Below are 15,794 nucleotides of genomic sequence, written 5' to 3'. Positions count from 1 at the left end.
ATTCAATCCAAACATTTAATTGGTTATATTATTTTTTTAAAATTATTTTTTTATTAAAATAAAAATTTTAAAAAAATTTAATCGAATTAAATTCAACTAGTTTAACTCAGTAGGCCATCTCATTACACTCAATCTAAAACTTGAAGGGCGAAAATGAGAAAATCCTAAAAAAATAAGAATTTGAAATATCAGGTAAAGAATTTAAAAATATCTTTCAAAGAGAAAATTAATATATAAAATAGCTTCTTTAGAAATAGAATGCACAATTGAATTAACTTATTTTATAATTTAAGTTAAAATTTAATTGAATCTTTGAATTAATAATACTCTACTTATTGAAAAAATAAGATAAAATAATAAAACTTGAGTCATGTTGGATACTGTATTTATTTTATAAACTTTCAGGATTAAATAGATTTTTCTAAAATTTAATTTTCAGGATTAGGATAACAAAAAACCAACAGAAAATATAGAGAAGAGAAAGAATAAACTAGAAAAATGAAAGTGTTTTTTTTTTTATATATATAAAAATGGAGGTTATTTATAGTGAAAAAACTGATCGTTATAAGCGGTTATAAAAATTTTGAAATAATATAATAAAATCACAATGGCTAAATTTAATATTAGATTTAAATATCAAATTTGCAAAATAAAAAATCTCACAAATAAAATATGTAATGATCATAAAATTTTCAATGACCACAAAATCTTTTGAAATCTAAATTAATTTACAATAATCTCCCACATATTTCAAAAGATTTTTCATTGCTGGATTTAAAAATTTAGTGTATATATTTCAAATTTGGTGTCTTTTAGACTATGAACTAGATCTAGATTAATAAGACTTAACATACAGAGTAATCGGTGAAACTTTTGTTTCTATGAATAAAAACCTCTTTTTTGTATGCTAATATTTCATCAATCTCATAACACTTCATAGATTTTGTTGTCGATACTGTTTTCCGCTAATAGGCTATGCACGCGCATGGTAGTTCATAAGTGCTCTAGAGATTATGGCATAATCTCATAGAAGTGGCCCCACTTCACACTTATATAGGTGATATCATCAAGATTTTACTGCAATTTATACATCACCCACAAAGGAATATGAAAATCATTAAGAGTTTTCATCTCATCCTCTCATTAATGCGTTTAACACTTCTCACACCATAGAAAGAGACAACGACAAATTGTGATAACACAACTAACAAGTGACTTGTTATCAGCCATATGAACCTATTTTATGGGATCTCCAATCACAAAGGTTAGGTTTCTATTACTGTTAATTTCAAATTGGCTCAAGTTCTATTCCCCTTGATGTTTCATATATTAGTTTTCTCTCTAAAAGTTTAGTTAGAGGATCGGCTAAATTCACTTCTTATTTCACATAAATCAATGAAAATAGTTCAATCTTTCAGCGGCTGTTTAATAACATTATGTTTTAGACGAATATGTCTATTCTTACCATTGAAAGTTTTATTCTTTGCAATGACTATTGCCGTTTGACAATCGCAATGCATTGATACAGATGGTGTTGGTTTTATTCCTGACGGAATATTTGCTAAGAAGTTTCTTAGCCACTCAGCTTCAGTTTCAGCTAATTCCAGAGCAATAAACTCTGACTCCATAGTGGATTTAGCAATGATATTTTGTTTGATTGATTTTCATGTAATTGCACCACCTTCTAGAGTGAATACATAATCACTAGTGGATTTTATCTCATCTGAATCTAAAATCCAGTTAGCATCACTGTATCATTCTAATATAGCAGGAAATCCACTATATAAGATACCATAGTTCATGGTACCTCTGAAATATTTTATTAGTCTAACTAATGCAATTCAATGATTGTCATTGGGATTATATGTATACCTACTCAATCTACATATAGCATAAGTTATATTAAGTCATGAAAAATTCATTAAATGCAACATACTTCCAATGATCTGTATATATTCAGATTGAGCAACAGAGTCACCTCTATTTTTCTTTAATTGAGAGCTAAGATCATAAGGATACTCACTGGTTTGATATCGAAATGTCCAAACTTTCTTAGAAGCTTCTCAATATAATGCTCTTGTAATAGTATTAGATTATCATTCTTTCTTATGATTTTAACTCCCAAAATCACATTTGACTCTCCCACATCTTTCATATCAAATTTAGAGGCAAAAAAAGTTTTTTTATTTACAAATTATATCGTAACTCGTACATAAAATAAGCATATCATCCACATATAAACAAATAATCATAGATTCATCATTTATATATTTTGTATATACACACTTATTAACTTCAACAGATATAAAACCATCATTCAACAAAATTTGGTCAAATTTCTCATGATACTGTTTAAATGCTTGTTTCAAAGTATATAAAGATTTAAGAATTTTATAAACTTTATTTGATTCTTCCCTCAAGTTGTACCACAAACTTTTTCTTTCAAATCTCTAAAAAATAAAAATCGAATCGGTAAATAAAGTTTTATATAATAAGTTAAAATAATTAAATTTGAATATTTTTTAAGGATTAATAGATATGATTTTAGCAAAATATCCCACACTTTTAAATATTTTAACTCAAACTTATAATTTTTTCATAATTCATATGAGTTTTTCAATTAAAAAATATATTTTATTTTCTTCTATTACAATACTCTTAATGTTATTATAAATAAAAATAAAAATAAATAAATATAAGTCTATCCTTCAAAATAATAGTATCAGAAAAGCAGTTATAGGACTTAACGAGTAATCAAGCATGTATAACAAATAACAAAAAAAAGTAAATCAGAAATAAAAAATAGGTAATTTCAATTGGCGGAAAAAAATAGTAAATAACCTTGAGAAATAGCCATTTTCAATTTTCGAATTGAATCCACAGATTTAATATTTGATCGATATCTATTTTCTTTGGTTGACCAAAAGAAGATAAAAAAAATAAAAAAATTAAATAAAAAAAAGATTAACATTGAATGGGCCAAAGAATGAAATATTTAAAAAAAAAAAAAAACATGCATTGCATTAATGCACATTAAACTGTTACAATCAATAATTAATTTTTTCAATTAATAAATTGCTAACTTATGATATATTCAATTAACAAAATGAGTAAATTAGCACTTTTACTTTCCAAAATAAATATGAGTTGAACAACTTAATTTCTTTTTTTTTTTATATCAATAATAATATAAGAGTATGCATTTGTCAATAAGAATATGGATAAAAGCCACTTATTGAAAGTTTTAAGTTAAATATTGATGCTGTATTATTCTTATATCAAGGCTATGGAAGTGGATAGTGTTTTAAGGAAATGAAATGGTGAGTTACTGGCTCAAAGATGATGGTTGGTCCTCGGTTATTGTGGAGTCAGACGCTCAACTTTTGATTCGAGCTATAGCTGATTCAAATTATCAGGATTTGTATCATTTAGTAGTCTTATTTTTTTTTTGTAAGTCTCTTATCTCATAAATGATTTTTATTTCTATTAATTTTGTTCGTAGGTCTGTTAATGGTGTATCTCATGAGCTTGCTCGAGCTAGCCACGGTATTCTGGACCTGGTTGAGATCTTTTCCTCACCTCTGATTGTATTTCTGAGTTGATCATTTTTGAATTTTAATGAAATTTACATTTTATTCAAAAAAAAGATTTTTTTAAAAATAAATGAAACCAAGAAATAAAGACAAAAAAATAAAATTCAAGTAAATAATAAAGTTATTAAATTTTTCAGCAATAGCAATATTTCCGATTTGTATACTTAAAACTATTTTTTTATCTATCAAAATTCAGACAAAATCATTATTTATTATCCAATGTTGTTTACACTAGTATATGCAAATATGCACCATCACAATTAGAAAGATTTTGAATTTCAATTTTATAGCTAGTCCCAATAATTAAAATAAAAGTAAAAAATCACATAAATCATCATTTATCTTCTCAATTTCAACATTGCACTGTATTTGACAACCACTTTAATAGTAGAACCTTATTTGTCATATTCAAACAACATTTACCCAGTTTGTAAACTATTATTTCAAAATATTTCCACTTTAAATCATGATGAAGTGAAATTATACACTGACATGTTCATGTCAATATATAGCTCCAATTTAGATCATAAAAACTAATTAATTAATTTCTCTTTTAATTTATAACTTAAGAAAAACTTAGTGAGTTTTGATGACCACTACAAAATAATTTTAAAAAAAATGAACTCAAACATCACTCCACTCAAGTTTCACGTAACCATATGAATAACCACTTAAAAAATAATTGAAGTTATAGAAGTAAAGGATAAATAAAGCCATAAAGTCATAGAAATAAAATATTAAAAAAATTTTAAAAAGCAAAGAACTTAACTTAATAGAAATTTTAAAAAGTAATATTCATTCACACATTGACCTTAATAATTATGACTGTTTCAATCTTTCAATATTTGATGTTTGAATTATTGTCTCACATTTTCGGCTTGTAAATTTCTTTCGCTTCAATCTCTCTATTCTTAGCTATTGTAATAAATCTTTAAGAGTGTTGGAAAAATAGGATAAATTAATAAAATTTGAGTCATGTTTGACACTATCCTTAATAATTTATTTTGTAATCCCGTAGGATTAAATAAGTTTTTTTAGAATTTAATTTTCAATATCAGGACAACAAGTATTTATTTATAATTTATAAATCAGTAAAAAATATAGAAAAAAAGAGAAAAAAATAAAAAAATAAGAATATTTTTCTTTGTAAAGATCGAGACTATTTATAATTAAAAAAATAACCGTTGTAAACGGTTACAAAAATTATGAGATAATATAATAAAATCACAATAATTAAATTTAATATTAAATTTAAATATCAAATCTACTATAATAAAAAAATATCACAAATAAAATCTTTAATGATCATAAAATTTTGAACGAACACAAAATCTTTTGGAGTTTAAATTAATTTTACAACTCTACTAGTACTATCCATAACAATTATATTATTATTAACCAATTATATTAACACATCATTCTCATTATCTTTTTAATAGACTTTTTCGTTGTTAATAATAAATCAAAATAAAATTGCGTCCACGCACTCTACCTTTTCTTTTTCCACACACTTTACCTTTAAGATAATATTCAATAATTCAAAAGAAAAGATTACATCTTTGAGATAATAATTAATTGAGAGATATTTTCTTAATTATTAAACAAGCTATTCACCCTAATTAGAGTGATCCATATCTAAACACTTGTTGACAGTGAAAGCAAAGAGAGGGACGAGTCGGGTTTTACTTCGTGAGAGTTTCGTTGCCTTTGCGCCTCTGATTTGTCTGTAGAGCTCGCAATACTAATTTTTTATGACTGTTTTGATCTTTGAGATTATCGTTTTCTTAGTGTCAATGTGTAATCTAGGCAGTCTATTCTTCATCTTCGATAGAGTTGGAAAGGCATTTTGACTGACAGTGTTCAGTGAAAATGTCGAATTGGCGGTGCTACCAATTTGCTCAGGTGAGCTAGTCATGCTTTTTGAGTTGGACTTATATCCCATTGGATTTTTGGACAGGGTTATATGTTTCAATTGTGTTTTGTCTAATGCTATTATTCAATTGCATGGTAAAACCCCCAAAAAAAAAAAAAAAATCCATGTTTCATCCATTAATGTTAAAGAAGAAAATGATTAATAAAACAATAAAATAAATAAAAATTTCTCAATTTTAATCGCACAACCGTGGCTATTCCTTTACAGGCCCAAGGGCAAATGGACACTGATGATGATGCCACGTTTCACTTGAACACGTGGCAGGCGGTGGAAAGAGTATATTTCGTGTGAGCAGCTGCAATCGAAGTCCACGCATAGACAAGTGGCCGACCTTTGTGCTCAATGCCTACGTAGAGACGCAAAGAAGATCCCGAGTCGCGTAAGCGCCAAACTCACCCATCCCTGTCTGATCATCTAAGGGTTTTTTAAATTCTTCAGCCACCACAATCAATCTCAGCCGTTAAATTCCCAAGGTATTATTGCCTCATTTGTTTATGCTCCTTCTCCATTACTCTAGGCGTTGCTTTGTTGTTGATTTCTAAGTTGCAGGTCGTTTAAACCTCTCTCTCTCTCTCTCTTCCATTTTTGATCTCCAAGTCTTCTTCTTCTTCTCCATCTTCATCACCATCAGCAAGAATTCAATCACTTGTTATTGGGCTAAAGAATTAATCACATTCTTCATTCTTGCTTATTTATCTGCTCTGAAAATGGTAATAATTAATTAACATGTTGTGAGCAAGTGGGGTTTGTTTCTTTCTTTTTTTTTTTCCTGAATTCTTGGTTTTCTCTTAATAGGATACATTGCTGGTTCCGCCATGGTTAGAATCATTACTAAGCGCAGCTTTCTTCTCCATCTGCCGCACACATGGAGGGGCAACCAGAAGCGAATGCAATATGTATTGCTTAGATTGTAGAGGCGATCCATTGTGCTTCTATTGCCGTCCTTCAAGACACAAAGATCATCAAGTAATTCAGGTAAGCTTTTAATCATTATTCACATTTCCCATTTCTTTGACATTGGCATTCAGGTAATTGCATATATAAGTTTGTGTTTTAAGAGTAATGACTTCCTCTTCTTTCTTTGTTCCTTTGTTTTTGGGTTTTTGATGTTGGTATAGATAAGGAGATCTTCATATCATGATGTAGTGAGAGTTGCAGAGATTCAAAAAGTATTGGACATAAGTGGAGTTCAAACCTATGTGATAAATAGTGCCAGAGTATTGTTTCTCAATGAGAGGCCACAGCCAAAATCTGGGAAAGGAGTTGCTCACATTTGTGAAATTTGTGGAAGAAGCCTTTTAGACCCATGTCGTTTTTGTTCATTGGGATGCAAGGTAATTAATTAGTACTATTGCATTAATCACTAAATTACCCTTATTCACTCGCATTAATGTGTAAATATCTTCTTCATCATCATTCATCACAAGGGCTCATATCATATCATCAAATGGTCAACATTTGCTCATCTTGGCTACTGCAATGACCTACATTTCACATACTATATACATCACCATCATAACAACCTCCATTAATTAGACATCATCATATGCACATTTCAATGATGTTTTGTTTTAGGTCATTTTTGAGAGTTACACTAATTTTTTTTCTTATTATATGTTTAAATAGCTTGTAGGAGTAAGGAGAAGTAGAGATTCAAGCTTTACCTTAGAGACTAAGAATGGGGAATTAATGGAAAGAAGAAGAGAAAGGATATCATCAAGAGATGATATTGAAGAAATGCATGAAGGGTCACAACAAGACATTTACCCGTCTACGCCTCCTCCATCTCCACCTCCTACTCCTACTTTTAATGCAAGGAGAATTTCTAGAGCAAGAAGAAGAAAAGGCATTCCTCATAGGGCTCCTTTTAGGTCATAAATTAATCAATTAAAATACACCTATTAGTATATTCTCTCCCCCACCATCATTTGTTGCACTAATTACTCCTTTAATTCATTCTCATGGGTTAATTGACCTTAACTAAATAAAGTTTAGGATCCCCTTTTGGCCGGGGTGCCCACAAAGCCAAAAGAAGCTAGCAATTAAGTAAAAAAATATATATATATATTGATAGTTATTTAGTGATAACTGCCAGAATTCCTGAAGAAGAATACAAGCCCAAATTCATCAAATCATTCTCGAGCAGATCGGTCTAATATCACAAGCCCTAACCTGACAATATGAAGTAGGCCGAATCAGTTATATGTGCGGGTTCAAGAGAAAATAGTCTAATCCAGTGATATGACGCGGGGTAGAATAACAGGTTCAATCACTTAGTTGTTCTACCAATATGTTAGCAGTCTTACTAACATGCGTGCCGGGAGAAATTAAATGGTCGTCTGACTGAGAGGGGTACGCTGGCGAGTCCGTACATATGGATCTAAATGACAGAAATAGGTGCTACTGTAATAAGATGGCGATTATGCATCACTAGAGAATAAAAGGGAAAGGGGAGAGACATGATTTTCTGTGATTAAACTTATATTCACAATATAAATCTTATTTTTTGAATCTCATAATATAATGGAGATAGAAATCGAATATTGATCAGCTGATATGCAAAATATAATATAATGGAGATAGATATGTAAAATATAATATAATGGAGATAGAGATAGATATGCAAAATATAATATAATTGAGATAGAAATCGAATCTTAATCAGCTGATATGCAAAATAAAATCTCTTGTGAAGTAGCAATAAGGCAATAATGCATGCACATTGTTATTGATTGTTGATTGATATAGTTGCAAGGTGTAGATTGTAATAAATAAATTAGAAGAAAGTCATTGGGAAGTCCATTTATTATAGTTTTGAAGGGCCCACCAACCCACATGGGCAATTTACATAAAGAAACAACACCTTTTGATTTCTATATTAACACATTTGATGTATGTATCAAAGGCAAAATCAAGTTTGTACGCCAAAATTGAAAGAGTTAGTGGGATTGAACACTTGGTTTGTTTCATCTTTTTCTGTCAATTTTCTCTTTTGTTGTGTAAAAAAATTTTCCCATGAAAATGACAAAATAGAATATGGATCTCAGTGGTGGCACTTCTTGCCATTTAGCCAAAGGAGACAAAATATTAGGTGGAATGGATGTGGATTGATAGCTACTTTGATATTAGGTTTATTTTCAATCTCATTGGCCTGCATCTTCCATGTGTCACCCACCTTATTTTTTGTTTAATACTTGCCAATATTATGTACTCCATCATCATGCATGTGTTAGTTCACAATTGGTGGAGGTCCTTTTTTTCCAAAAAAAAAAAACCATCTTTTTATTTTTCTTATTTGATTTTAAATTTAAAACATAATGTTTTGATGATGAAATTTTTATCATCACAATGTCTAATTGCTTTTGAATTTAAATTGAAATGTTAAAAAAAAAATACTTTAAAAAAAAAATTATTTTAACATGCAAATTTGTTACGGTTTCAGACTTTGTAAATCGGTATTACGCTATTAAAAATTCTTTTTTTTTAACAAAAAAAAAACTTTAAATAAAATTTATCACAACAATTAATCATATAATTTCTTTATTATTATTATTATATATTCCTTAATTTCGTTTAAAAATTGTCTGATTTGAGTTACTGTTGAATTGTAATAATATAATAAGAATTCAAGGTTGAAGCAATTTGAAACGCTGCGGTTTCCTTTCGACAAGCAACAAGCTATAGCGAAGCAACAGCTGGATGATTGGCCTAAAGGTCGAAGCATTATCATTCTCATAACCAGATCTTCATGATCTTCTTGTTCAAGCAACTGGGCTAAATTTTGAGTCCTTCCTGTTTTGCTGCGGATATGGACTCTTGTTTTTCAATGAAAGCAACAATGAATGCTCTACAAATTGGACAATTGGCGTGAGCCAAGAACCAATCATCAATGCCGGGGACTTGAAACTCATATCAACAATTAGGCAATGGAAGTATCTCGTCAGCTTCCTCTGACTCACCTAACCAATTAACGCATTCGCTTTGATCAATCTTAGCCAACTTGGTGTTGTTTTGAGTATAGAAGAACTGGGATTGCGATATCTTCAACCCCATTTTCCATTTCACCTTCTTATACTGGTGTAGTAGGGATAGAACGAGCCATATGCGATTTTTGAGATGTGCCAACTACGCCTGCTAGAGAGAAGAGAAAAGGAGATGAGGAGGAGACTGGAGGTTGGGTTAACTGGTGGTCCTAGAGTATCCACGAATGGTTGATCTTATGCTTTAATGCAGAGAAGAAGAAGAAGCAGGCGTTTGTGAAAATTACTGAGAGAAAAATGGGTATGCATTCTGTGTTGCTTTATTTATTTATTCGGTTTATTTTGCCATATCAATTAAGTATAAGTATGCTAAGAATCATTAAACCGCCCAATCACGCTACGCAAGTTAATTAATTTTCTCGACATTAAATTTAAAATATTTATTTTAAAAACAGATTCTTGGAAAACGAGATATTGACTCTGAAATATATGAGAAAAGTAGTCAAGTGGATGAGATGAGATATGTGGGTAATGTTCACAACTTGACAGATAATGCAACTTTTATAAGTTTTAATTATTTATAATTTTACGACTCAAAAAAAATATTTATAATTTTATGAACTAATTTAGTTTTGATATGTGACAACTGGTTATAATAAATTACCCCCAAGTCTATAGTTCAAAATAAATTATAGATAATATTAATTGCACAAAATAAGTTCAGAATTGAATATTATAAAAATAATATTTTCAAAGATAATTTAACATTATTAAGGTAAAGTTGTGAATGAAGTAAGTTTAATTTATTAGTTTACATTTAAATATAATATGCAAAATTGTTATCTATGAGCTTAAAAAGAATGATGTAAAGTCTGATAGAAATTAACAATTGTTAAGCCCAAACCCAAGCCCAATACCCACAATGAAAACAATCCTCATGTAAGGGCTTAGCTAAGGTAGAGGCCAGCATTCGGTCGGTTCGGTTTAAAATCTAATCAAATTAAAATAACTAAAAATCGAATTAAATAACTTTATAAAAATCAAACCGAACTGAATAAGAGGAATAATCAAATTGAATCAAACCGATTTGATTCGATTCGATTTGATCGGTTTAATTGATTAAACCAATTTTTAACCTTTTCATTAATTTTTTTTTGCCATTGATTTTTAGTGTTCTAGCTTCTGGTTTTCATCAATTTTATTATGCTCTTCAAAGAATTTGAAAAAATAGTTGCACCAAAAAATCAACTCAATTATTAAAAGAGTTTCAATAAACTCAATATCAGAGGAATAAACATTTCGTCTTAGAACAAAGTATATTATGAAAACTTAAAAAACATGAAAGACAGGCTATTTGCAACTAGCTCAACCTTATAATTGCCTAATTTTCATGTTCTATGTTTAGCATTTACCCCGAAGATCCAGAGCAGCAAAAGCAGTAGAAATAGCACGTTGCACCAAGGGATCTAAGTTTTCTACTTGGAAACATTATTTAAAAAAGAAGAAGAAAATAGCGCAAGCAACTGAGGGCTGGAGGTGTGAGAGAGATGTACGATACAATAGCACGCGGCAGTGTACGACACAACAGCACACGACAGCGGCGACGGGTGACGCGGCATCGACGATTGCGGCGACGGGTCACACAACCGCAACGTACAAGCTGAGTTACCCTACGATAGTCAATCAGTCGATGTTGCCGGGAGAAAAGTGGAGGTTGGACGGTGAAAGCGCCGCTGGAAGTGGTGGATGGAGGCACATGCACCGTGAGTGTGAGGTGAGGGCAGGCGGCATGGAATATCGAATGGAGAGCGACAGAGAGTGAATGCGGATTGTGGCAAACGAGATGATTTTTAAATTTAGGGCAAATAAATGAACTATTAAAAACGACGTAATATTGGTGATTTCAGTTCGGTTCGATTTAATAAAAAATTTTGAATCTAAAACCGAACTGAACTAAAATCATCAATTTTTCAAAAATTTCAACCTGAATCGAGCCGAATAAAAAATAAAATCGAACTAAATTTTTAAAATTAATCGGTTCGATCAGTTATTTCAGTTTAAATCAAATACTGCTCACCCGGTGTTTAATAAAATTAGATTTTCTTATTTAACTCAGTTAAATATATATTTTTAAATAAAATTTTATTTATTTAATTCTTTTAATTCTAATTAAAACATACGCTTGGAATTTTACAATTTAAAAATAATTTTAATATTAATAATTTTTCTTTTTATTAAAGTGGGCAAGGAAATTGATCCAGCATGATAACGGGGCTAGAAAAATTACCTGATAGTTCTGTAAAATTATTATTAACTAATCCAATGCCATTATATGGAATTTGATATGTATCGTTTTTGCTCAGTTTTTGGATTGATTTATATAAATATTTCCAAGTGCATGGAGCATGTGATTTCTCTTCAAATGTTTGATTAGATACGCCATTAATTAACAAATAAAATAATTAGTGTCATGATCTGTCATTAACCTCATAATCAACAAAGAACAGTCTTAGCCAATAATTCAAGAAAAAGTCTTAGGAAGCCTGTGTTGAGAAAATGACAATACCAAGGTGAAATTGCTATCATCCGCACATTTTTAATCTTCAATAGATACCACAGATTCCATACTTCATACTACCCCATCTGAATCTTTTACTGAAAACTCCTTCACCATGGTGTCCAAATTCCTTAGCTTCCATCTCCATCCGCAACTCCACCCTTCTCTCATCTCTGCAATACCCAAAATCATAAAGCTCCCAAACCAATATTCTTCATCCCCAATTACATTTACTACCAAATTAAATTTCCCATATGGGCAAAATCAGTTTCTCCACAAGAGAATGGCATTAAATCAACCCAGGATTAATCAGCAACTAGATGAATTTGAACCTGATCCAACCCTTACAAACAATGATCTCAAGCCAGTTTCACCAAGTCAAAGGACCTTTTCTTGGTTGGAAATGGCCAGCCTATGGATTGGGCTTGTTGTGGGGGTGCCATCTTATTACTTGGCTGGGAGTCTTGTTGATCTTGGCATGGCTTGGTGGCAAGGGATAGCCACAGTTGTAGCTGCCAATATAATTTTATTAGTTCCTTTAGTCCTTACAGGTGAACCTGGAACACGTTATGGGATTTCTTTCCCAGTCTTGGCTAGATCTTCATTTGGAATTCGTGGTGCCCATATTCCTACTCTACTTAGAGCATTGGTTGGATGTGGCTGGTATGGAATTGAAACATGGATTGGTGGTGAGGCAATCTTCATTCTTTTACCTAAATTTATTAAAGAATCTTCTTGGTCTCAATTCTTGCCCTGGCTTGGCACTTCCCCATTAGAATTTGCTTGTTTTATTGTCTTTTGGGTAGCTCAATTGACTGTAGTTTGGAAGGGAATTGAAGGGATTAGACAGTTAGAGAAATACTCAGCGCCTATTTTAATCACGCTCACTGCTTGTTTACTTGCTTGGGCTTATGTTAATGCTGGTGGTTTTGGTCATATGCTGGCTTTATCCTCTAAGCTATCTTCTTCTGAATTTTGGGCTCTGTTCTTCCCTTCCCTAACTGCAAATATTAGTTTCTGGGCTACTGTTGCTCTAAATATACCAGATTTTACAAGATATACCAAGAGCCAAACTGATCAAATTATTGGTCAGGCTGGTCTGCCAATTTTTATGGGTGCATTTACATTTGTTGGGTTAGCTGTAACTTCATCTACAACTGTGATTTTTGGACGTGTGATCTCTAGTCCAATTCATCTTCTTGAACAAATTGGAGGGTTCACTACAATGATTCTAGCCATTGTTGGAATTAGCCTAGCCACAATTACCACAAATATAGCTGCAAACGTTGTGGCACCAGCCAATGCTCTTGTCAATCTTAGCCCATCAAAGTTCACATTTAGGAGAGGAGCTCTTTTAACTGCATTGCTTGGTATTGCTTTCCAGCCATGGAGATTACTCAAATCAAGTGAAAGCTTTGTTTATACATGGTTAGTTGGCTACTCTGCCTTGCTAGGCCCAATTGGGGGAATTTTACTAGCAGATTATTATCTTATTCAGAAGAGAAGTTTAAGCGTTGAGGACTTGTACACATTGAGCCCACATGGGGCATATTTTTACTCAGGGGGTTACAATTTGGCAGCATTGGCTGCTCTTATTATTGGGATTTTGCCAGTGATTCCAGGTTTATTACAGAAGGTTGAAATTCTATCTACAATTCCAGGAGCCTTTCTGGTCATCTACAATAATGCTTGGTTTTTTAGCTTCTTTCTTGCAGGTTTTCTTTATTGGATTCTGTCAATTCTTACACGAAAACACAACGAGTCACTCCCTATAGATCCTCTCTTGCCTAGTGCAAACTAATGATTATTTCTTGTCTTCTTGTTCTTTTGCTTTCCCTTTCACTATATTATTTTTTAAGCACAGGAAATTTGTCAAACTGCTTGTAAAGAAAATTTATGGTAATTCTGTTGTAAATTCCCATTCATGTACATTTTGGGCTTCAATACATTAATTTGAAGGGTTTGATTTTTCATTGTGCCTTGCGTGCAATATAATCGTTAGCAGTAAATTTGCTGTTTTAATTTTTTTTCCCCTCCTTTTGTTATATGCAATTTCCGTTACATTCTCATAATTTTTGTGATTTTAATTCAGACTACCGATCCAATTTATTAGAATTCGTAGGGAAAGAAAAATTTGGAAAATCCAAGTGGGATGTGCATTAATATAGGCAAATAATTTAGAAGATAAGGTGAGTGAGGGTGACCTTCGGTCGGTTCGGTTTAAAATCGAATCGAATCGAATAAATCGAAAATTAAAATTTTGATATTTATAAAAATTAAATTGAATCGATTTTGATTCAAAATCGAATCGAATTGAATCAGTCTGATTCAGTTCGATTTGATTGGTTTAAATTTTTAATAAATTTTTTTATTTTTTACACTTTATTTTTAATATTTTAAAATTTAATTAAAATATTTTATTTTAATATAATTTAATCTCTCTATATTATTTTTAATAATATATTATTATCATTAATTGGTTCAATTTGATTTTTTTAATTTTTTTTAATTAAAATTAAATCAAATCAAAATAATCGAAATTTTTAAAATTAAAAATCAAATTAAATTAAAATATTTAAAAAATTAAATTAAAATTTTAAATTAATTCAATACGGTTGATTTTTTTAATTTGAATAAAATACTCTAACCTCTAGATCTTATGTGTTCCCTCGTGTGGCTGCCAGGCTCTTTCATGTTTAGTGTGCCTAATGCCAATGAACAAATTTCGCACGTGAATGGAAGTTGGAATACATAATTTAAATTATATACTCGAAAACGAAAAAATAAATTTTCTTTTTTTTTTTCCGTATTAATGATTTATTTTGCATTTAAGTAAATATATATCTCACAAAACATTAAATGTTTTTATAATTACAAATATGTATATAAAATATTATATATATATATATATATATATATATATATTTTTTTTTTAAATAAAAATTAAAAAATTGGGTGTACAATCTAAAATTTCTCAAATTTACTCAAATGCACTTATCACCAGAATAAGTCTGTGAATACTATAAAAAAATTTAATTAGATAGTTGTATGCTTTCTAAAATAATAACAGTTAATATATTCTACTATAAGTTAATATTTTTATATTAAGTTTATAAATTTTGTAAAATATATTTCATGAATATTTTCAACATATACTGCATGTTGATTATACTTGCTGTACTTATAATTTCTTTCACATATTTCATGCTAATTAAAAGTTAGTTTAAATTTAATTTCTTAATTTTAAATAAAATTACACATTGAAATAATTAAATTTTATCCGTAAAAGTATTGAATATTATATGTAGGTTTCAAAATTTAGATAAAATTAGACATTCAAATTTTAAGTTGGCATAATAAATCCAAAAGTGAAATATTTTTATTAAAACTCAAACAGACTTTTTTATTTGTTTAATTAGCCTTTACTTTGTACATGATGTTAAAAGTAATAGATTAAAAACATCACATAATTCCAACATAAAAATAACATACAAATCGTGCATAAACGCATTGTTTTTAAACTAAACTTCAGGTTGTGGACAGGATTTATGTACATTAAGTAGGTGCTTGCTAATTAATAAAATTTGGTCTGCGCTTTTTTTGTTATTTTAGTTGTTTACATATCATTTGTTTTGAACAATTTAAATTCCTTATGGACTATCGTCACAATCTTATTTAGATATCATTTGTTTTGAACAATTTAAGTTCCTTATGGACTACAATCATAATCT

The 15,794-nt window shown here is 30.1% G+C and overlaps 2 protein-coding genes across 3 annotated transcripts; both read left to right on the top strand.

Moving 5' to 3' along the window:
• The first annotated feature begins 5,832 nt into the window (after nucleotides 1-5,832).
• On the top strand, nucleotides 5,833-10,165 carry LOC110608000 (protein RGF1 INDUCIBLE TRANSCRIPTION FACTOR 1). 2 transcript variants are annotated; one of them, XM_043959687.1, is made up of 4 exons: nucleotides 5,833-6,236; nucleotides 6,322-6,501; nucleotides 6,645-6,860; nucleotides 9,150-10,165. In XM_043959687.1, the coding sequence occupies exons 1-4, from the start codon at nucleotides 6,234-6,236 to the stop codon at nucleotides 9,276-9,278; spliced, it is 528 nt and encodes a 175-aa protein (XP_043815622.1). In that variant the 5' UTR covers nucleotides 5,833-6,233; the 3' UTR covers nucleotides 9,279-10,165. The 2 variants fall into 2 exon arrangements, with proteins under 2 accessions (XP_043815622.1, XP_021602886.1); XM_021747194.2 differs by lacking the exon at nucleotides 9,150-10,165 and adding an exon at nucleotides 7,153-8,481 and having other exon boundaries at nucleotides 5,849-6,236.
• A 1,916-nt stretch (nucleotides 10,166-12,081) lies between these two features.
• On the top strand, nucleotides 12,082-14,036 carry LOC110607999 (purine-uracil permease NCS1). Its single transcript, XM_021747193.2, has one exon. It carries the CDS (start codon nucleotides 12,179-12,181, stop codon nucleotides 13,862-13,864), a length of 1,686 nt encoding a protein of 561 aa, XP_021602885.1. The 5' UTR covers nucleotides 12,082-12,178; the 3' UTR covers nucleotides 13,865-14,036.
• The last annotated feature ends 1,758 nt before the right edge of the window (nucleotides 14,037-15,794 follow it).

The sequence above is a fragment of the Manihot esculenta genome, chromosome 9 (genome assembly GCF_001659605.2).
Source record: "Manihot esculenta cultivar AM560-2 chromosome 9, M.esculenta_v8, whole genome shotgun sequence".
Classification (NCBI taxonomy): domain Eukaryota; kingdom Viridiplantae; phylum Streptophyta; class Magnoliopsida; order Malpighiales; family Euphorbiaceae; genus Manihot; species Manihot esculenta.
This window is presented reverse-complemented; position numbering and strand designations above follow the sequence as displayed.